Source organism: Epinephelus fuscoguttatus, linkage group LG4 (assembly GCF_011397635.1).
Source record: "Epinephelus fuscoguttatus linkage group LG4, E.fuscoguttatus.final_Chr_v1".
Lineage (NCBI taxonomy): Eukaryota > Metazoa > Chordata > Actinopteri > Perciformes > Serranidae > Epinephelus > Epinephelus fuscoguttatus.
Genome location: NC_064755.1, coordinates 23,835,149 through 23,858,897, shown reverse-complemented (window position 1 = coordinate 23,858,897; position 23,749 = coordinate 23,835,149). Strand labels below are relative to the sequence as shown.

At 40.2% G+C, this 23,749-nt stretch overlaps 1 protein-coding gene across 1 annotated transcript; it reads right to left on the bottom strand.

The window, feature by feature from the left end:
- Window positions 1–218: 218 nt before the first annotated feature.
- On the bottom strand, window positions 219–23,681 carry LOC125887460 (anoctamin-2). The gene is made up of 29 exons (XM_049574294.1): window positions 23,478–23,681; window positions 20,221–20,390; window positions 19,727–20,032; window positions 16,106–16,201; window positions 15,724–15,896; window positions 15,244–15,298; window positions 15,095–15,146; window positions 14,894–14,949; window positions 14,573–14,620; window positions 13,617–13,681; window positions 12,965–13,099; window positions 12,697–12,857; window positions 11,856–11,938; window positions 11,351–11,362; window positions 10,315–10,389; window positions 10,160–10,216; window positions 9,511–9,585; window positions 8,309–8,510; window positions 7,966–8,077; window positions 7,513–7,570; window positions 7,311–7,411; window positions 7,028–7,194; window positions 6,746–6,898; window positions 6,417–6,469; window positions 4,817–4,995; window positions 4,473–4,578; window positions 1,746–2,183; window positions 1,565–1,709; window positions 219–1,435 (listed from the first exon to the last, which is right to left on the bottom strand). Exons 2-29 carry the CDS (start codon window positions 20,365–20,367, stop codon window positions 774–776), a joined length of 3,972 nt encoding a protein of 1,323 aa, XP_049430251.1. The 5' UTR covers window positions 20,368–20,390; window positions 23,478–23,681; the 3' UTR covers window positions 219–773.
- Window positions 23,682–23,749: the final 68 nt, after the last annotated feature.

The window sequence follows — 23,749 nt, the reverse complement described above, 5'->3', positions numbered from 1 at the left end:
AGAGGGGGGCAACAGAGACTACACAATAAGTGTATCAGCGTTGCTACGGTCATCATCACCCAATTAGGATTTACTGGTGGCATTATATGAATGCTGTTATTGTTGGTTCAACTTATGGGTCATGTCCACCTTTGAACTGAAACTGAAATGCAACACGAGAGAACAACCCCTGAGGATTCAGAAGGAGAAACAGATATCAAAAATATGTCCTTCTTTTATTAGAATTTTACACTTTTTATATATCAAAACCTCTAAAAATAAACTGTAGATCTACAAGCTTAAGTGTTGATACTAGCTGTATATATTGATATTTGCTGCATATTTTTCCATCTTTCATCTGCTGCATGTGTGAGACTGAAATAAACAGAGGAGCAGTGGCTAGTGAGCTGTGAAAACAAACCAACAATAAAACAAAAAAAAATGGCAGAAAAAAAAGTCAGGAATAGAAAGAGTTAAAGTTCCAGTGGTATTGTTTTTGGGCATGGCGGGGAGAGTATCCTGAGCAGTCTGTCTCTGAATTGTCCAGCTCTCCCCTCGTCAGGATCAGCCCTAAATAAACATGAGTATAAACATCTTCATGAAGATTAAGAGGATAAAAAGGACGTTCAGTTGATCTGGATGGTCTCTCCTCAGACCCCAGGTATTACGTATGGAAATAGGGAGGACGGACGGAGGGCATGAGGCTCCAGGCACAGACGGGGAGAGGCTAATCTGGCTAGTCCTCCCCCTCCCTCTGCCACCCTCTGTCCCTTTCCCTTGCCTTCCAGCTCTCCTCATACTGGCGTGTTGCGCTTCAGTTCACTGGGGGAAGGAGGGATGCGGTCCCCCAGCTTTGTAAAGCTGGTGGAATGGCTAGGCTTGGTGGAGTGCTCCTCAGGACCGGGGGCTCTCTGTCGTGGAGGCAGGGTGGAGCACCGGGATTTGCCCCTGGAGCGTGGCTGTTGAGGCGGGGGGCCTTTCAGCGCAAATAGTTCACTGATTGCTTTGGGCTGTTGGGCTGCTGGGGAAGAGGGGTGTGGAGATGATGGTGACACAGGTGTGTGTGGTGGGGAGAACGGGTTGGATGAGGCTGATAATGAAGAGCCCAGGGGAACCAGGGGTGTGAGCGTGGCCGCCTGCTGGAACCTCGTGAGGCTGGTGGAGTGGCTGGGTCGGGGCAGGCTGTAACAAGCTTCAGCCCCTTTGTGGCGGGAAGGCAGGGTGGAGCAGCGGGATTTTGCCCTTGAGCCTGGCTCTCTGGGAGGAGGAGCAATTAGGGAGAAGAGCCTAGTGTCAATATCAGGTGTTGTAATGTCTGCCCTGGAGCTCTTCAGACTCTGCGATGAGCCTCTTTGAGACAATGGATGCAACGGAGGCTCCTTGTCTTTCTGGTGTTCCTGTTTGGACTCTGAGCGGGGAAGCTCTGTATCTCTGGCTGTGCTTGATGAGGGTTCATCTACGGGACAAGAAAGAAAAATAATAAGAAAATTACTTTACAGGAAAGATGACAGATGATAAAACATAGTGCAAACTGAATATCAATCAATAGGTCAAATGGAAAGTAGACAACAGTTACTCGTCTCACCGAGCAGACCCAGCTCGCTCATCAAGGCGTCCAGATCGACCTTAAAATCCTCTGTCTCAGCTGCCTTCTCCTCTGCTTCCTTTTCCTCTTCCTTTAGTTGTTCTGCCTCCTCTTTTTCTTCTCCTCCCACTGGCTCATTACCCCCCTCTGGCTCATTACCCCCCTCTGGCTCATTACCCACCTCTCCACCCTCTCCATTTACGTCCTCATCCTTTACCTTGTCTCCCACTTCTACCTCTCCACCCTCCTCCTCACCCTCCCCTACTCGCTCTTCCAGTCTATTTTCTTCAACTTCCTCGAACGACTTCCCAACCTCTGGATCACTGTCACTGCCCCTTCTGGGCTCATCCAGATTGATCTCAACCCTTTCTTCCTCCTCCTCCTCCTCCTCTTGCTGCTCCTGGGGTTCTTCCCGCGGTGCCTCCACCACAATGTCTATGTTGGCAGGGATGCAGGGGATGGAGAGTTTCGGGGGTTGAGATTTGGCACGTGCTTCTTGGTCTTGATTCAGCAAAAACTCCATCAGCATCATGTTCTCTTTCTTCCGCTGTTCACGCAGAGATCGCGGTACGTCTGGGATCATCCAGGCCACCAGCATGCTGAGGAACATAGCAAGGTTCTGTAGGGGAAAAGACAAGGAATGTTTTTCTTGCAATACATAAGTGCATTGAAAGAGTGTGGTCAGAGTTAAGGCTGAAATGGACAAGTTTTTTTTGCTTTAACTTATGAAAATGAAGGCTCCATTTATGGCACAAAGAAAGTATGTCAATATTGCACAACCTAAACAGGAAGAGGACAGCTCTTTTGTTTTCCCAGTACCTATCGGAGGTTATCCCCAGTTACCAAAGAGTATCAGCTTAAGTTCTTTGCGGTTACTATCCCCAGTAGCAGAAATGGCGAATGGTGGAGCAACCAAAGTAATTGTCAAAACCCTACCTGGCAAGAGAGCCAGTTGCTAGGGTCAGAAGAAGATGGAAGGAAATTGTCTTTGCGCCAGCACTAATGTCCCTTGGAATAAGGGGGGAATGCTACTTACATGACAATCCATCTTTTTAAAACGTTATTACAGGATAAATATTTTTAGGGTTTAATGGGTTTAATCAACAGCAGAAGAGGTTCAATGATCCTGACGATCTGCCAGTCGACAAGGATACACCGCTCTGCTGGATTGGTATCGAGCTAATATTGACCTCATTAAGCTGATCAGATACACTAACTAAGTCACGGCGGGCTTCAGACAAATGCCCCAGCCTCAGCCCTGGCCTCAGGTTACCTTACATAAACATGATGCCGATGAGCTCCACACAGTGACATATACAGTCGTTGTATCAGAATGTGTCAATGAAGACATCTAACAGTGAAGAACGAGTGAAGCTAGACTTTGAAAAAGAAAAGACCTTTGCTGTTGGGTTTGTTAAAGGAGACATAAAGGTGCTAAAACTACACACCTGCCATTAAAAAACTCATGTCTACTGTATATTTATGGATTTGTGAAAGAAACATTTTCATGACGCTCATGTCTATAAGGCATTATAAACATAATGTATTTTAATCTCCTTATAGCACTGTATAATTATAGTTATAAGCACTCATATATACTGATAACGCTTAATATTAAGTTAGTGAAACGAAAATGTTTATCATTCAGTTCTTCATCATCAAAACATTGTGTCAAATTGGAGTAATCAATTTTCTGTAATGACAGGCTAAACAAATGAATTCATTTTACAACATTTTTTTCTTGTTGAGATTTAATATTTTTATGCCTCTGCGCTGGCGATAGTTGTGTCCGAAGGCATTACGTTTTTGTGCTGTCCCGCCCGCCCGTCCATCCGTTTGTACGTCCATCCATCCCTTTCTTGTGAACACGATATCTCAAGAATGCCTTGAGGGCATTTCTTCAAATTTGGCAGAAATATTGGCTTGGACTTAATGATGAACTGGTTAGATTTTGGAGGTCAAAGATCAAAGGTCAAGTCCATAGTACAGGCAGGCAGTCAAAAAATGCTTCTGACTCTCTGACACTCTGACTGTAGTTAAAAAGTTAGGGTGTCCACCATGATGAAGACTCGGCGTTGGTTTATCCATGTATTAATTAAGGTTTTTTTCTATATGTGACACTTTCTAACAATTAATTTTTTGGGCTTTTGCCTTTAATGTACAGGACAGAGTGAAAAGTCATGATATTTTATATCTACGAGGTCAAAGGTCAACTTCACTGTGACATCATAATGCTCAGTAACTCAGTCACTTTTGTAGCCATTATTCAATGCCAAAAGTCAGGAACACCTTGTCCACCTTGAACCTGTGCTGATTGTACAGATCTCTTGTGTGTGAAGCATCCACGTTTTAGAATACGTGGCAACATCTTTATTTAAAGCACTGTCAACTGTCTTAGCTACATATCTGGACTGTCGAGAGTGTAGACAAACATGGATATCAGCTGTAACTGCAACCTGACTGGTTTGCGGAGGCATACATCCGTAAGGCGGTAATTCTGGTTTTCACTTTACTTAGAGCAAACAATAACCACTTATACCAGCTTTAAACGTACTGTATCCGCCTAACTCAGGAATTACATTACTCCACTTAAAGCACCCTGTGACTGCTTACACCTGTGATTATAATTCATTAAAAAAATGATTGTGATGTATTACAACAATAAAAATGATAATATACTAGGATCCTTGCAAAAATAATGTCAGCGAGGGAACAGCAATTATGAACTTTACCCAATAAGTCATTGTAAAATGCTTCAATGTATTATGATTATTGTTATAATGAAGATTTATAAGAGCTTATAACTATAATTACACAGTGCTTTAAGAGGTTTATAGTACATTGTAAGGATGTTAATAATGCCTTATTGACACAGGTGTCATAGAAAGTGTTTCCATTATTTTCATACCTGGAAGAATATCACAAAGGCCAATTTTGCAGCGAGGACAGACCAGTACTGTTTGGAGAAGGTGTAAGCATCTGGGGCCCACGGTGGGTCTCTGTAATCCTTATACCTGGAAATCACAGACAGCGTGCAGATTAGCAATGAGGAGTCTAGAGCAGCATGAATGAAAAACCTTCAATTCTTAGGAGGGAGATTTGTCTCAGTGAAAATCCCTGCTTATAAACATTTTACGATACCAAGAAAACTCCAGTCAAGTTTGGGATTTAGGTAAAGCAAGTGTTAAGCTGCAGGGCTCAAAGGTTTACAGGACAATCCAGGGAGGTCAAGGTAAAGTGAGGGACGCTGACCTGCACATGGAGACTCCGGTGATGAGGGTGGTGTTGGGCGCGCTGCCCGGTGGGAAGTTGGTGACATTAAAGTAGGACAGTGAGTGCTCTGTGTAACCATTCATGGTGCCGTTGACGCTGTACATGTACTGGTAAACCATTCGTGGGACAAACTCTGACGTGAAGGAGATGACAAACGCCTGAAAAGACAAATGACATCAATGTATTAGAACACATCATCATGTAACGTTACTGCTGGCACAATGACCGGTCATCAACTAAATTCAAGTGTATAGGCTAAAACCTCATTCATACAATCTACCTACAACAACTACTTAATTTCAATAAGAATTTTTGTGAATTCTCTCTGTAGAGCTGCACTACTGGGAGATAAAAAACAAGCAAACATAAAAAACAACAACAAACAAAACAAAACAGTTTAATACACCAGAAAACAGCTGTAACAGTAATACCTGCCGCTGTTTTTATGAGTAGTCTCTGTTTTGTGACATGATACACGTTCCTGCTATTGGCTTTCTGCTACTCAACTGGTAGACAGTTAACGGTGGTATAATGTGAAGACGTGTACTGTAAACACCCACCAACAAAAGTGAGGGAAGAAGAAGACTGCTGGCTAGCAAACATAAATGTAAATTCATTTATGCAAATTATTAAAAAAAATACTGTGCTTTTTATCTGAAAAAAGATGCAATAAACATGTTCTGATGAGAAACAATGACTGTAAACATAGTTTTGTTTGTTACATGAAAACACCACAAGGTCCTTTAACAAATGATGAGGATCTGCTGGGTTTTTAAAAAGTAACTGTGTTGCAAAATAAATAAATAAATAAATCTGTGATTGAGTATTAGGGCTATTGTTAACTAACTTAAGATTAAAGTGGTAAATTTATATGAAAAAACTCAAACATTACAATAAAATTATTGAATATTTTTAACGACTGTGAGGTCATAAATTTGCAAGAAAAAACTCGGAAATTCTCTAAGTTTAAATTCACGAGGTAAAACTTGGAAAATGGGAATGAAATCATCCATCTAGCCCAAAACTTGTATTAAAAGTAGTTAATGGTTAATAGTATTAATAGACAAAAATGGCTAATTGAAAATGTATTTATTGACAAATAAATATCTTACATAAATAAATAAGTTCTTGGTGTAATTTTATACAAAGTCTGTCTTATTACATCTTGTAAAATAAAGTGTGACTGAGGTGGTGGCTGTGGTTTGATTGATCCAAGGTACACGATGTGGTTCTTTGACAAAAAAAAAAAAATAAAAAAATAAATATATATATATATATATATATATATATATATATATATATTTATTTTTTTCCTCATAAATTTGTAACATTAATCTCAGAGAATTTCAGATTTTTTTTCTCACAGGTTTGTGACTTTATAAGTTTTTATCTCTTAAATTTATGACTTTAATCTTGAAAATTCTTTGAGACTTTTTTTATTTGGACCATGGCCAGAGTAGATATCAGTATTAAAGACTTAAAATAAATTCTTGTGCACATCACTTTAGTAAGACACTCTCTGCCAGAGGTCAAAGGTTATGGATCCAGTAGATGTACACACTCACTAACACACACTTACATTTGTAATGACAGAGAACTTGCTGATTCCACAGAGAATGTTGTACCAAATCCCTGAAGATGGCATGTGCATGAAAAGAGACAGAGAAAAGGGAAAGGGAAGTGTGTGTACGTGTGTGTGAGTGTGTATGGTGTGTGTATTTAAGTAAAGGAAAGTGACAGACAAGCAAGACAAACAAGACAGACAGACAGACATAGAAACAAGGAGACAAACATGTAGGGACAGAGTGGAATAAAGGAAAAGAAAGTGATTAAAAGTTCCAGCATAGTTTGTTCCACATCCACACAGAGACTGACAGAGTGTGACGTGCTTTCGTGTGTGATCTGTACCTATGTCTTTATGTCTCACAGCATCAGGCCGTCGGATCTCTGTGACAAATTTTGCAGCATCGAGGCGAATCTCAATGACGTTGTTGAGCAGAGCGAATGCTGGCGCCAGTGGGAAGGAAGCCACGAACAGAGACACGAACCCGTACTGGATTACTGTAAATATTAATACACAGACACACACACACACACACACACACACACACACACACACACACACACAGGGTTAAAGAATTATACTGTGTGATAGAAATAGTGAGTGACTCTGAATAAAAGAGTACTCACTCATTTCCATGTACTCTGGGCTCACGCCTTCGAAGGGTTCAAGGGTGTAATCTTTGTCAAACTGTTGCTTTTGTCTCTTCTCTTCTGTTTCATTGTCCTCATTCTCTGCCGCTCTCTCTTTCTTTCCTTTTTCTTCCTGCATTGTTCTGTACATCTTTTTCAGCTTACTGCAAAAAAGGGGCCATATAGTCAGAGCAAAGACTTTAAATCTAATAAATGAAGCAGTTTTGGGAGAAATGTATGTTTGTAGAAATTACAAAATCTACTTAAAGTTTATACTCACGGTATGAGAACCTCAAACACATTGTTCTGGATGAGCTGCTTTCCGAGCATGATCATGCTGAGCTGGATGCACAACTCGATGAGGCAGCCTGGTGGAGCACACTGTGGAAAAGAAAACACATTTACTCAAGTCACAGATGCATATTCACTCTACATGTACATACATGTGAACAATAACTACTAACGTGTGTAACTAATCATACCTCCTCCATGCGGTAGTCTCCAAAGACGTAAACATAATCACCAGGCCGCCCGCCAAACCTGTGTGAAGAGAAGTCACATGATGAAGAGTGAAGAAAGACAACAGTGGGAAGTGAAAGAGGTGGGATTATGTAAGAACGTTTCAGTGCAAAGTCAGTTTCTGGTGGAAAAACTATTGCTAGAAACCATCATAAAGTAGCAAAACACAACATAAAATGGGACAAAATTATATATAACTCTAGCTATGCTGTAGCTGTCACATGTATATATCAGTTTTTAAATGCAGCACCTAATTATTTGAATTACTGATGTGAACGTATTAATTTCATTTTGTCTTTTTAACTTTTTCCAATTTTATTTTATGTGAGATTATAGTGTCATGTCATCACGCTGTCATGCGTGTTATACTCATATGCCTGTAATAAATTAAATAATATTTTATAAGAGACTCTCACCTGCCCTTGAAGAAGGCCACATAGAAAATAGGTGCAAAGGCGTTCATGGATTTGAGGAAGAAAGACTTAAATATCAGCTTTTCTTCAAACTCTTCGTTTGTCTTGGGAAGTTCTGTTGGGAAAGGAGACACGATTGTAAACACATCATGTATGACACACATGCTCGTAATTGTATGTTTTGATCACAATGAGTGACTGTGTAGATGTTCAGCCAAAACACAGCAGAGCTAAACTAACATTGTGTGTCGAAAGTCTTATCATTTTAATGCTTGACTTTGTAGCCATAGTTTGCTGCTGTAATAATGCTCTGTCTGTTTCACACAGAATCTTTACATTCCATTACCCAGTTCAGTCAGCCACACAGCGATCGCTCCATAGACCTCCTCCAACACCAGAACGACCAGCATGTTGAGGATGATGCCTGTGGTGGTGACGGTCATCCTCACGCTGGCTTTGGCTTCAGGATCAGGGTTCATTGACCACACACTTAACATGCAGATGCGATAAACTGCCACACCAACCACTGCCGAGAAGGTCACAAAGACCTGAACACACACACAAGATAGGTGGCCAAAACATTAAAAAAAGTGGATGACAAAGCTGTCGAAGAATATTTGTTTTCTTTCATGGCAATTCTTCATGATGGCAGCAGGGTTTTAATGTTTGGTAAATGTATATATTTATTTTTATATTTTTCTTGCTTCCTTCGCTCTCTTTTTTTCTCAGTTTTATCTGTCTGTTATTTTAGATTTTATATTTATTTAACCCTGTGAAACCTGAGCAAATTGGCTTGATTTCTTTTAAAAACATGGAAAGACGACAATGAGCAACAAAAGAAGAAATGACACAAAAAATTAGCAAGAAATTGAAAAAAAAAACTGTAAAAAAAAAAATTAAATAAATAAAATAAATAATAATAATAATAATAATAATAATAATAATAATAAAAATTGAAAGAAAGAAAATTAAAAACAAGCAAAAAAAGGAAATTACCTGGAAAGAGTGCTTAAAAATCCTAATAACGCCATAATATAATTTTAAAATGTAATAATAATAAAAATGATAAATATAGCTTTTCACTAGCGTTTTTTCTTTTTTGTCTGTTTTTTTTTTTTTTTTTTTTTTAAATATATAAATTTTTTTTTGCATTTTCTGACATTTCTTACCAAGTTGCTCATTGTCTTTTTTCTCATGTTTTTGAAAGAAATCACACCAATTAGCTCAGGGTTCAGTGGTTTGAATACTGTACATAGCATCACAAGAAAAGTGATGTTGCTCCAGGTTTCAAAGGGTTAACATAATCTTTAACGTCTATAATGAAATGATTGACACAATAAAAAGTGTGTCTGGTATTAATTTCGGGCCATTAGTGTTGATACTGGGTTAATGAGAAATTAATGAATATAATATGGGAAACAGTGAGGACATTATTTAGATAAATCCACAGTTGTCATGGTGGCAGACTGAAAAAAAAACCCCATGCTGACTTCAGTGGTCACAGAATATTGTGTGATGTTGTAAGAGGGAGGAATGTAAGTGCTGTACCAGTAGTAGTAAGGTGGACACATTGATGAGATAACCTGACAGGTGATCCTCAATGTCCAGGGACTCTGGCTCTTGCTGTCAAGAAGAACATGAATATTATTTGGGTACACATCCAAAAAAAACCACACAGAGACTTTGGTGTTTGCTTCAATACATGCGCAGTATGTGATGTGCAGTAATGCTGAGCACATGTCCTACACACACACACACACGTCATGTTTTCTGTCTGGCAGGGGCATGTTTTGCCATCTGAAAGGACAGAAATCCCCTCCCCTTCCTCCTCTCCCTCCTCCCTTTTCTCTCTCCATCAGTAATCTGGGCTAATCTCAGGCAGGTAAGCAGCTTTGGACTCAACCACCCACTGGAGGTGAAGGGGGTTTCCTTTTTGTGCACAGACATAAACCCATACAGACTGAGTTAGTCTGTAAAAACTTTACCGAAGATGGAAACTTTAGGTGGGCTGTGATATTTGCTTCTGTAGATTAAGTTGTTTCCCCTCACTTGATGTAACGTAATTGAAGAAGTGAGTTCTGTGTTAGCATTTGCTATGAAGCAAGTGTAAATCACTTGAGTGTTAACAGCCCCGCCCTCTCCCCTCCAGCTACTCTGGCCACATTATGTCCTATCACACAGAGCATAGCAGTGATACCTGCGAGGCCAGCATCTGGTCTTTTTCTCCATCTGCACCTTCCTCAGCTTGGGTCAACTGCAACAAAGTGAAAAAAATGTCAGTAAATCTTGTCAGTTTAACCACTTTGTGTTACAAGTCATACAAACAAACAAAAACACACTCAGATACAGTACCTTCCTCTTAGACTGTGCTTTCATTTTAGCTTTCTTCTCCTGTAGAGCTTCTTCATATTCAGGCCTCAGCTCCTCCTGCACACATGGGACAGCACCATGAAGTAAGGGATCACATCAGCCGAGACAAAAATCCTTATATCACGCTGTTTAAACAGTTCACAACAGCAAAATAGGTGGATGGGCTGCATTTATATAGCGCTTTTCTAGTCTTAGCAACCTCTTTCACCCATTCACACAGTGGTGGCCGAGGCTTCCGTACAAGGTGGCAATAGCAATTTCGGTTCAGTATCTTGCCCAAGGACACATCGACATGCAGACTCCAAGGGCCAGCAATGCCACACCTGCCCCACAACTTTACAGCACGGTGGCTTTAGTTAGCAGTTACAGAATATACTGTCCCAAATTAATTTACAGCTACAAAATCAGTTTTTTATGTCTGTTGCATGACATTTGCAGTTTTACGTTCTTAGTGATCTCATGTCTGTAGATTCAAGGTGGTGGTAGCCTACACTACGACAGGTTCATGTTTTTTTAGTCACTTTAACTCAAAAATAGACATTTTCAAAGAAAGCAGACTGAGTTGGATTGAATTTTTTTGTCCATAAATACCCACAAAAACTGCTGTTTACGTCATCCTCATTAGATAACACTATTCACCACAGTCGAGAGGTCCTCTCATGGACAGCTTAGAATATGCTTCTCAAATCCAGAGTGCAGAGAAAACCCTACAAACCGATTTATAGTCTAAAGATAATTATTAACCATGAAAATAACCGGTATGTGCATGGAAACTGTATCATTATAACACTTTTTTGCAGACATATCTGGACTATTAATGCGTATTATCAGATTTTCGTCTGCTTAGAAATATTCCAATAAATAGCGAAGGCATTTTTGGAATAATAAAATAAAAAAATAAAAATAAAAATAAAGTAAAATAAAAAAAAAAAATAAATAAATAAAATAAAATACAATAAATAATAAAGCGGCTAAAGCAGATTGTGGGAACATTTAATAGGTACAGAAACTTGCCCACCTGGACTCGCTCCTTCAGGCAGCAAAGACATGAAAGAGAGAGACACAGAGAGAGAGAGAGAGAGAGAGAGAGAGAGAGAAGGGTGTATTAGGCTGACAGTGTTTACATTATGTTTTGACCCTGCTGCTGTGTCATCAGTAAGTTCTCTACTTTAAGAACAGGCCAATCCCATTACAGCCCTTTACAGGGTAAAGGGTCGCGTTCACTTGGTAGCCATGCGTATATGTGTATGTGTGTGCGTTGAGGGGAGGGCACTGTTCTGACACAAATGATTATCTGCAAGGCAAACAATAACTGTCGTCATGATTGACCCGAGCCACGAGGTTAACACTCTCACCCTGACTGACTTAGCACTTAAACAAGAGTTCTGAGTGCAGAAAGATAAAGAGTGATGGACACAAAGATCCATGCTCATAATAAAAAAAAACGTAAGGACAGCGGCTGACTGTGTTTATTTTATGTGTGTTTATTGCTGACTACAGTGTTCTTGAATCTATTTTCATACCTCTTCATCCTCCAAGCTCGTCAGGTCCCACATATGTTTCAGACACATCTGTCGCCTTTTCCAGTGCTCGAGGAAACAGGCAGCTACGAGAAGATACACAGAAGGAATATTAACATAGTCCTAAAATTACTGGCTTAATCAGAAACCCTGACCTTTTCTTCAAACACACACAAAAAAATTCCAGTGTCTGCCATGACATTTTAGTGGAGGGCAAGAAAAGATTTTTTTTTTTTTAAATGAAAATGACACAATAACAAAATTAAAATTGACCTTCTGAACAAAAACTGACATCATTACGTGCCATTTTTGCCAAGAATAAAGGTCAACACAAACTGGAATAGGTATCTTCGCAAGCTGTTCTTCGACTGGCCATGATTTAAGTTCAATAAATTACATTTGGAGGTTGATTTAAGAGGACCGTTCATTGAGTAAATACTGTATTTAATGTAGTCTATTTGTACATGATATGTGCTTAAATTAATATTTACAATACACATTTAGTTCAGTACAATGTGAGGTGGCAACACATCACGATGAAGAGGGTTCCCCAAACCAAATCCTGCTTAGGGCCCCCAAAAGTCTAGCCCTGTGGCCCTGTGATGAAGCATTCAATACCTCAAAGTAGGCCCACAGTATATTTATGTACAGGTTAGCATCATGTTGTTGATATGTATCTACATATACAGCGATTATAACCAATGATTCTTTGAGCCACACCAACACTGCTGCAGTTTCACTCACTCTAACCATGCATACTATCACTGTCACGCCTCCTGTCCTTTTCTAATGAAATGAACCTGCTGTTACATTATCAGAAAGGTGTATTAGTATTCATAGTTACCCCACAGAGACATGAAAATGGCAAAGAGGACAGTGGCTCCGTTGTCGAACAGGTATGACGCTCGGGCCAGTGAGCACACCGAACTCAGACGCCAGTAGTCACACACACCATCACACAGCGGACACATGGTGATGTTCAGGTTGTCATCACATGTCTCCTGGCTGAACAACACAAAGAGAGTGATACAAACACATGTATGGTAGTAATATAATCTTGGGTCGTAATGTTGATAAGCATACATAAGTGAGTTGAGTTTTCATCTGCCTACCTTGGCACATTGGCATCCACAGTGAGTATGCCGTACAGGAAGACAATGATGCCCAGTACAGAGGGAGGGATGAGGAGCTGAGTATAAACACCCAGCCAGGCAAAGTACAACCCAATCTGCTCTCCAAAGTACTTCCTGTTAAAATAAAACCAAAGTGTCAACTTGTTGCCTGGGCTTGCAGGTTTACAGGTTTACATTTCTTTTTGCCCCACTGGTTGCAGGGCCCAAGGTCCAATTCTGGTCCACGTCCAAGCTACAGGCCAGATGAGGGTTAACCCAATGGTAGACCTCAATGAGGTCTAGTGCCACCATCATGCCAAAACTCTTGACCCACTTTTTGGTCCATAAGAAGTTCTCAACCAAAACAGTCTCATATGTAGCTCATTTCCATTTTGGATCCTCTTTGACCTTCCGTTTTTAACGACCCTCAGTAATTACGAATTATGAATTCAATATGAAATACTGTCTTAAAATTTGCTGAGCACACTCATGTACATGTACATGTTTAAGAACCATGCCTTTCTTTTTGCACCATCATCAGGACATCTTATTATACCACAAAATGATGGTATTAGTGGGTGTTATAAACATTATCACTTTCTCAAACTATAGCTATAGTTAGACTTTTATTTTTGTTTGCACAAACTGTTACCTGATCAGGTCCACAGGCTGGTATTTATGCATGACTCCATAGTTCGCCCATTCTTCATGGAGGATCTGAAGGACATGCAAGCACATGACACGAGAGTAAAACACAAGTTAATAACAGTGTTTATGTACTGATAATAATCAATCAGATTACACAGTTTACACAATCAAATAAGACGGTGAAAAGACAACATACATATAAAAGAGTGTTTCATTTAATTAGCTTTGCACTCCTATAATAAACAGTTTTTAAAGCATCAAAATCAATGAAACAGAACCGGAGGTTTCTTCCACACATTCTTTTTCTTTGACAGCGCCTACAGTATCCACTGTGCAAGTCGACCACTGACCGTTTAATTATACTAACAGCAGCTAATGTAGCACCAAGCCACTACTGTCTAGCAGAGATGAAGCGTTGCTACAGAGGTCTAGTCATTTCACTTCTTTTCAACTCTCAGTTGTTGTATTTTTCATTTTTCACTCATTCATTTTCAGCCCCAGCTGATTCTGAATCTAGTGACATCACTTGAGGAAATTTTTTTTATCAGAATTCATGTAGCTCCCTCCGGAGCCACAAAAGCTTTATACACCTTTTTTCACACATGTAGTTGCAGTAGCCTACTCCTCAAGATCTAGAAACAGATTTGAAACACATTTTCTGTTTGTAGAAATTCAAACATATCTGATGTGTTTGTGACTTAAGATCCTGAGTATGGTCTGACAGGTCTGAGACTTAACCGTGATGCCAGAGATTTGAATCCAAAACCAACACTTACAACAACAACACTTTTGCGTGACCAGTACAAGCTCATCATCAGTTGTCATGACCAAATCAGGACAACAACCAGGCTTATCTTTTCCTGGCTTTAGAAAAGTGACTGGTGACTGGTGACTCTCCAGTGACTCCACTAATATTAGTAAGTGGGTAGTTTAAAAACACTTAGAGGCTTCTCAACTCACCTGTCTGTCATTTCGCTGATCCTTCCTCCCTCTCCTTGTGAACGACCCCTACAGAAAGGAAAAAGTAACAAGCTCTTTACACAGAGATACACTGCATAAGCGTATGACATACTTCATGCATTATCATAATTGCAGGGTTTAGAACAGAATTTTTCTATTAAAATAGGTCAAATTCTCCCCTTTTTCCAGTTTCCATAAACACCCACACTGCAAACATACAGACTAAGCTGTCCTGCAAGATACATTATGTACAGCTGATGTAGCACACACAAATATATTTTATCCATTGTCCAGTGAAGTTGCTATTTCTGTTATACTTACATCATGCAGAGGGAAGGCAGAGTCGTAGACACCCCGAGCCAATAATGAGCTGATGCCTTATGACACAAAGAGGAAGTGCAACACAGTGTCACGGACACATTCAGATTTGTGACTCACAGCATACGTACACAGGCAGAGTGAAATTTGACTGACAGTGCACATACAGTAAGAAAACATACAGTAACAAAAGTTAGATCTCACCAGTGGTTTGGCAAGTTTGTCTGCAGGTAGTGCGTGAAATAATCTCAGCCACCTAGACACAAAGAAAGCAGAGTCCAAATTGTGTGTGAGCTCAAATATTAAATATTCTTCAGGTCATAAAAGTAGAAGATATTAGTTTCTGGACTTACTATTCTGCTGCGTGTTGCGTTATCAAATACAGTTTCTGTTGATTTGATGTCGTACCTGCAGGAAATGACAAGACACAGTCACTCATTTAAACCGAATTTGAGCGCTCCATTTTTTTTTTTTATTTTTTTTTGGGGTAAATCAAATAATGTAGTCAACCTCAGGATGTAACTGTTACTGCTACTGTTAAGCTTATCTTGTCACTCGCTGTGTCCCAGTAGCTTTTCAGTGGTGTAAACAGTAAAATTCAATTTACGTGAAAGCTTCATGATGCTATGATAAGGATGATAAAAGCACACAGCCTGCTGCAGGTGATTTAGATATCAGGCTGTAATCTAAATCACTGACCATGACAGAACTGAGAGGCATGTGTGTCCCTAGCCAAGGGCGATTCCAAAAGTGGGTTAGTTTTCTGACACCATTCCATTACGTGTGTGTGTGTGTGTGTGTGTGTGAGTGTGACAGCTCAGGCAGGTACTCACAGGTGGAGCTTGTCTCTGATAAAAGCGTGTTTGAGGGTTTTGAAATGGACGCGTGTCTGTGAGTCTCTCTGGATGTCGAAATCGGGGACGTCCGGTTGAAACGGTGTGCTGACTTTGCTCATGATGGAGTCCCATACCCCGGCGATGCCCATCCGCTTCCGCAATTCACACTTCTGCTCAATGAGAACACACATGAAGAACAGTTTGGTCAAACTACGCAACACATATCTGTCCTGTCAGCCATGTCACACTCTGCAGCTTTCTGTAGAGCTACTTAGTTTTAATACGGGATTGTGTTGTCCACCCAAATTATTCTGCTGCAAATGTACAAACACTTAAAAGTAGAATATTAAAGACCAGGTTTGAATAAACGACTGCTGACCTTTTTCACAGCAACTTTGATCTTCTGAAGCTCTGCCTCCCGACTGAGTATTGGCCATGGGATGTGCAGCCGAATAAACTGCATGCCATTCGCCCTCTGCACATAAACACACACACACACACACACACACAGATCAAAATGAAATATGAACATAAAACACGACATGCCTTACTACATGATATCAACCACTGCGTGCAAGTCAAATGAGATTTGGATTACATGGATAGATTAACAGTATATCTGCCTTCTTTGCTCCCTTTGTCTTTGCATGTAATTGCTCCTGCTACTTGTCCTGAGGCAGCCAGATGAGCCTTCCCTAAACCTGTAAGTATGCTACTTTGTGTTATAATGAAGCTGTTTGGGAGGGAATCCCATTATTTCAAGCCCAGAACCTCCAAATCCTCCAAAGTATAGAAAATGCAGATAATGCTTAGAGAGGTACCTGAAAGCCACCTTAATGTCGCCCATTATCAATTTTGATCATGTGAAAAATGACCAGCTCTCACGTAGCTGCTGGACCACTGAATTACAACCTGCCCACTGCAATTACTGTAATGACCTCAGTGCCAGGCAGATATGACTGCACAGGTTCAAACAACACCTGCTACACCTCTAATGTTGTGTTACCAGCAGTTTTCTGGTGTTAGCATTAAAATTTATCACCAGACTCTGCACTACTGTAGAGCTGCTATAATTCAAGATCAGTACTTTATGGCCACATCAACATGATCGATTTGAATTTGTCTCAGTGTTCTCACTTAACACAGACAGAGAGAGCCAAAAATAGCAAAGCCACTCACTCATAAATCAAATAATACATTAAACAAAGCAGAAACAGTTCATATCCATAACCATGAAATAATCATAAAGGCACAAAACAAAAACATAAAACAAAAATCCAATGCATGCGAGCACAATTAAACACAAGCACCTGCAGGGAAATTAGCAGCAACAACAAACAGCCCACTGGATAAAGTGCTTCAAGTGTGTTAAGACATCTGCCATTTAACCTGCTGAGTGGCCTGCCATGCTATGTTTGTAATGTTGAGGGGGCGGACAGCTTCAGGATATGTGCTGTCTTGGAACCTGGATGCTCTGGTCTTAATGCTTCTTAATCGTTTGTGAGAAGGAAGGAAATTATAAGGTTGTAAGCTGAGTGGTCCCTTAAAACTTTAAGGCCCTTTTGTAGTCCAGCCTGGTGTTGTCAAAGATATCAATTTATTGATACATATTGATTCTGAATACTGGAAACAGTTTCAAATATGAAATGACAGCAGTAATGATCCACCAGCACCAGCAGTGCTTTCTCATTCTCCTATTGTTACTGTTTACTGAAGTCAGTCTGCGTTCTTTGCTACTGAGCAAGAAAAAAAAATCATTGGCAGACTCATTCCCCCAAGATGCAACACAGAGCACCACAGGAAGTCATTCCTGCTTGTGGCCATTAACCTGTACAACTCCTCCCTCAGAGTGTCAGCCGCCTTGAGTCAGTAGACTGGCATCCTGACTCTTTGGTATATATATATATTTCATATACCAACAACTGTCAAGCAGCTTCCTCTGACCACGCTTATTTTCAATATGCTGATGATACAGCTGTAGTGGGTTTTTTAAAGAACGATGTCTCGTCCCTAGAGGGTTTTGAAACAGAGATAGAAAGTTTTAGTAAACGGTGTTCGGACAACTTTCTTGGGGTCAGTGTGAAGAAAACAAAAGAGATGGTCACTGATTTTAATAAAAAGGGAATCCTAGTCCCAACATCCTGAATTAATGGCGAACCAGTAGAGCGGGTCTCCTCATACAAATACCTAGGAGTTGAGATTGATGACAAATTGACGTTTAAAGAATCAGCATTTAACAAGGACCAACAATTGCAGAAGAGGATGTACTTCCTTAGAAAGCTGAACCAATTGGACAACCGTATTCTGGAGTTGTTCTATAAAGCCCTGTTGCAAAGTGTCCTAACCTTTGGCCTTATTTGCGCCTTTGGAAACATGTACATTCAGGACCAGAAAAAATTGCAACGTATGGTCAAATCAGGCCTCGGCAACTCAGTTGTACAATGAACTTATTTCTAAGAAGACAGACCAGATTTTAACTGACCCAACCCACCCTATCTATATGAAATTTCCAAAAAGTAAAAGAACAAGCGGCAGAATTCTGCAGCGGAAAATTGGGACCACTAGGCACAACAAGTCTTTTGCTCCTACAGCAATTATTATAAAAATTATTATTTTTAACATTTTAATATCTTAAGTACTAGTGTTAAACATTGTAGCTTAATTCATATTTTTATTTTAATGTACGTTTTTATCTCAGTTTAATTTAATTTCATTAATTTTGATTTTAATTTAATTTAATCTTATTTTATTTTATTGCTTTGTATTTACATACTTCTATTTCATACTCTTCTTCAAACTCCTTATGATTCTCTATTCTTTACATCGGAGCAACTTTAACGAATCACAATTTCCCCTCGGGGATCAGTTAAGTATTTCTGATTCTGTTTCTTCAGCCTTTTTATTTTTATCTTTCGGTTTTCCCCATTGTATCTAAAGTCTAGCCTTATAGATTTCCGCTAAGGGTGGGCAGTCACTTTCAATAATATGTCCAGCTGTCTCCTGTCCTCAGCTCACATGTTTGTTAATGGAAGGAAAATTTAAATTAAAACAAAATCATTAATAGGAGATGAGATTTGAGTCAAAGATGCACAGTTTTACCACTATAAAAAAGAGTGTTTCCACAGTTTATACAAAATTAATTGCACATATTCATGAGTAAAACCAGTGTCAACTCCCTCATGCTGTATGTAGCCCACACAAAAACACAACTGAGCATATTCACACCCTGCAATGCTAAATATATCAATAAACCCTTCACTGTTCAATTCCCAAAACCTTAGTCTAATCATATTTGACTGCAGCCAGACAGATGCACATACAGCTATGCTACACAGTGACCACTGAGTGTCCCCTTCTACCCATTCAATCAAAATTAAACTCACCAATCTCCCCCAATGCATTCATGTGCCAGCACACACACCTCTGAGTAGTGGATCACTCTCTAATAAGGCCCTATAATCTGGCCTTTGGCTTCACACTTACGGTCAGCGTTCTTAATCCTCAACCAAAGCAGCAGCTGATTTAACGCACATGCGTCTCACAACCACATACACACAGACGCAAACCCACACACTGACGCAAACAAACACACAGACACAAGCAAACACACAGACGCAAAAACACAAACATGCATGTGCACAGATGCACTCGTACAGAATAAGAAAGAATCAAATCAGACACACTTGCACATACTGTGCTGTACATGATGAAAGACATGCAACATGTCTTTGTTATTATTGTGGTTATTATTACTATAAACACCCTGTAATATACCGCCGATAATCAATAAGTTCTCTCTTTAATTAAAGGGCAGGCCTGTCCTCAAGCTTCAAGGGACAGGCTGAGTCTTATCCTGAACCTGTTTGGCAGCCGTCCAATCACAGGATTTATGGTCACATCACTTAAGGATGGCGCTGACCCATAAATGTCTATACTGCAGGAATGTTACAGCAGATGAAAAAATAACCATGGTGAAAGCACCACAGCAGCACATACACACCTCTTTATCACGCTCTAGCTGCAGTCCAGCTTCCAGCAGACCTGCTTCAAATTCCTCCCTCATGACAGCCTTTTCCTCCTCAGACAGCTTCGACTCCTCCACATCTCCTGCAGGCGCACATACCTCACCAGACTCCGCTTCCGGCTCCCAGCGGCTCGGTATGGGAAATGGTATACTCCCATTGGATGCAATGGAAAGGCGTGCCTTGGATGCTCGCCTTTTTTTGTATTTGTAGCAAAGGACGTAGTCCACTTTTCTCTTGCCATCATTGAAATAAAGCCCAGGGCCTAGATCGATGCCGGACTCCTGCACAAGAGCACACACAGGTAATTAAGGAGGTCAGTGATGCTGTCACAAGTAGAGAATTTAAGGAGTACTATAGTGTAAGTGTATCAGTGTTAGGTATTGCTCCGTGTGTGTCAACTGGAGGAGGGGAAACCTGAGCTGACAAATTGCTACAGGATGCGAGTGTTTGTACTCTGAGGATATCGTACCGGAGGAGGGGGCTCATCATTGTCAGGAGGGGTGATAGGGTTTCCATTGGTGGCATCGAGCCCAAGCCCAGAGAGCGATCGGGCCAATGAAACAAGCTTCGCTGAGTGAATGGACGACGACTCACTCATTTCTGTGGTGACCGGCATAAGTTCTTTTCCGTTTCATCCCTCTGTTGGAAAAGAAAAACAAGAGTTCAGTAGAAGCTGTGATGACCTGGCAGCTCTGGCTTGAAATATAATAAAAAGTTTTGTTGCTGGTGGAACCATTTCTCTAAGTAGGAACATAATATTTGAGCACATTGGTCCCCAATCTTTTCAGAGTGTGACCACTTAAAGTGATGTCTTATTGTAACCATTGTGATTGAATTATTTGTCTACCGCTTAAGAGGAGTGAATTTCTCTCTGGTTTAAAAATTCTGAATGTAAAATTAGCCAATAATCCTCAAAGAATGAAACAGAAATGTGCTTCCATTTATTCAAATCACTATTTTAGCCTATAAGATGCATTTAATATTCACATAACAGATGCAATTTACACATTTTCTTTCATTTTGAAGCACTGATAATGACCTGTAGCAGTTATTTATTGTTTAGATATGCCAGGCTAGAGATATATACATTTCAGATAAAAAATAGGTCAACTTTACCTTCAAAAATCGTGTGTAAAAATCACACAGTAGTAGCTGTTTCAGACTGACAGAGTAAGCCAAAGTTAAGCTATCTCATCTCTTTTTTACCCAATTGAAGCTGTAGGCTCAGATTAAGCTCGCGCTGCAATCCAAGCGGCACAGTTTACAATCTGTTGGGGTAATTTGATCACTGGGCTCATTCTTTGGGGATCAAGAAGAAAGTGTTGAGAGGAAACGGAGTAGTTAAATCTTACACTAATGGAAGCACATGTGCATCCCCGGGCTTTAAGCCACAGACACAAAATATAATGAAACAAGTGTTTTAAAGAGCACAGATCAACACAGATAGTCTTCCTAAATGTTTAGCTTCTCAAGCTCAGAAATAACAAAAGAGATAAGAATACAGTTACCAATATGCACTGTATTATGATGTTAAGGTCTCTACACAGAGCCCTGATAGGTTGATGTCCCAGCTGTATGTTTCCTGTGCCTACATGTGACAGCAAAATGTAGGCATGTTTGTCAGCGCTGACATGTTTTGATTGAGCTTCATTCAAACACTGTGCCAGTCCCTAATGCCACGTCAAATCTGCTTCCTTACAAATGCTCTTCTAAATAAATAAAGACACGTTTCACATTTCGGGGTAATTTCTATCATGATTTGGCACTTTACATTGATTTAAATTAAAATATTAATGTAAACAGTAGTGCCAATCTAAGTAATCATACATTATGAGGTGTGATAGTAAGAGGTGAAAGCTACACATTCATTGTTTGACACCTTTAATTCGACACATGTAACCATTATTAACCTCTACGTATATGTACCATATATCTTTTTCTACCATTACGTGTTACTGCGGGTTAAAGAGTGAGGGCTGCATGCAACAGTGTCAACCTACATGTTCTAGCCGTTTAAGACACAAGCCATGAGACATGCAAATGCGCCAACAGTCAGCCAAACAGCCTACACACGTATAGGGGGGCTTCAACCACCAATCCCGTTACATATGCACACACATCCACGATAATCCCAGTTTATCATGTGTTAGCAAACACAGAGACGAGCTCCTAGAGTTCAGCAGGTCAAAGAGATTGCATGTAAATAGGTATCCAACAGGGCACAGTGGTGCCCAATGTTTTTGGCATGACCCTGTTGAATCAAAGCGCAAACCACTGTCACACTTTTGATTTATTGTGAATATACGAGAGCAATTTAACCAAAGAATGATATTTCCGTAACACATTTTTTGCTTTGTATGTTTTTGAAAGGCCTGTAGAGATGAAAGTAACAATTATATCACAAAATAATTGACACATAATTATGAATCTTTTGCTTCTTCTAATGGCTCAAATTTAGATGACAGCATGTAGATATCCACACAAGTAGTGCTACTGTGGTTGTTTTTCAAAGAGGCCTGGGTTTGTTTATCACATCTGCTGTTAGCCACATGCTCCATGTGTTGTGTTTTGGTCACTCAGCTTATTATTAGTCATGATACCATTTCCCAAAAGGCTGATATTAATGCCGCCTCTAACAATGTTTACATTGCTCATACCAACCAATAAGCTTGCACACTCTGCAGGCACTTTAACTAAGCATCTATCAGAACATCAGCGATACTGTAGACTACCATGCCTTGTAGATTTTGTTTCTTATTCTTACAATTTACTCTTCTTACATGAGTAATAAAAGGATGGAGTTTGCATGGCAAGACTCAGATATGAGAGTTTGGATTTTATTCTGAGCAAATAGCCCTTTGCATACAGCAGTTTACCAGAGGTCCACTATTAGAGCATGTTAACATACACCTTATTGTGTTTCATACTGTATTAAATCAATTTTTTAGTTTCTTCCCAAGGTGTTACTGCTTTTTGTGTTCACTTTAAGGTATTTTTGTATCTCATTCCTGCTCACTCTGGAGAAGCCACAGGACGAATGCGCAAATGCGTCCTCCAAGTGTGCGTCTCAGCGCGGGGCTTAAAGGCCTGTAAGCTCTCTGACAGCTCAACAGCAGAGCTGCTTGCTTCCTTTCTAATGCCATAACAGGAAACATACAACTCAAACAAACAAAGACTCGAGTTTGAAATTGTGTGATGAATCAAATCAAAAGTGCAAATCAAATGGACTTGCAGCAAACTTTCACTCAAACCAGTGCACCTATCTGTTTTTGGTTCTGATTTTCATTGTTGTGAAGTTAATTCAAGAGCAAAAACATAAACAGCACAGACTACATCAAACTAATTCATTTCCATTTTGACTAATTAATCCCAGGGCAGTTGTCTGGAGCCGCTTATTCGATAAATATGTGTTTAATTAAACGCTCGCGGACTCAACAGTTGCCTGCACCCAGATGGTCAGATGGAAAAAACAGCCTCGGCACACTGGCACGCGCCACTGCAGCCACCGGGGGATTGAAATATTAAAAGCAGTGGTTCAGGTCGAGCTTTGTTTATGAAGCACTGAACACACAAGCTGATATAGTTCAAACAAATGCGCGCAAAAGTGCAGAAAGTGCTGTCAGAGCCGACAGCAGGGACCAGGACACAGTCAAAGTGATAAAGGTCAGGTGTGCACTTTTTTAAAATAACAATTCACGCGAAAGAAAAGTGAAAAAGTGGACTCACCAGTACTCGGGGAGGATCAGCGCTTCGCTATGGAGATGGATGATAAGACGCGCGAGGTGCACAGCCTGGCGAGGGGCTGAGATGGTGGACAATCCGCGCGCGCTCCCGGAACCCCTGGCTTAACACGCGCGCGCCGAGGGCGGCTAATTCCCTGACCGTTTCATACGGGAGGGAAAGAAGCTGTGATGCATATTACCGATGCAAAAGGTGTGTGTGGGTGTGTGTGTGTGTGTGTGTGTAAGCCAGGGAGGGAAGAAAGAGCTTACAGGTGA

Excerpts from the sequence above, each read along its gene's own strand:
- LOC125887460 (XM_049574294.1), bottom strand. The coding sequence starts at position 20,367 with ATGCCGGTCACCACAGAAATGAGTGAGTCGTCGTCCATTCACTCAGCG. Across the intron at positions 6,470-6,745 it reads TGTGAGACATAAAGACATAG|GGATTTGGTACAACATTCTC; the intron begins GTACAGATCACA and ends TGCCATCTTCAG. Across the intron at positions 1,436-1,564 it reads GAGCGAGCTGGGTCTGCTCG|ATGAACCCTCATCAAGCACA; the intron begins GTGAGACGAGTA and ends CTTGTCCCGTAG.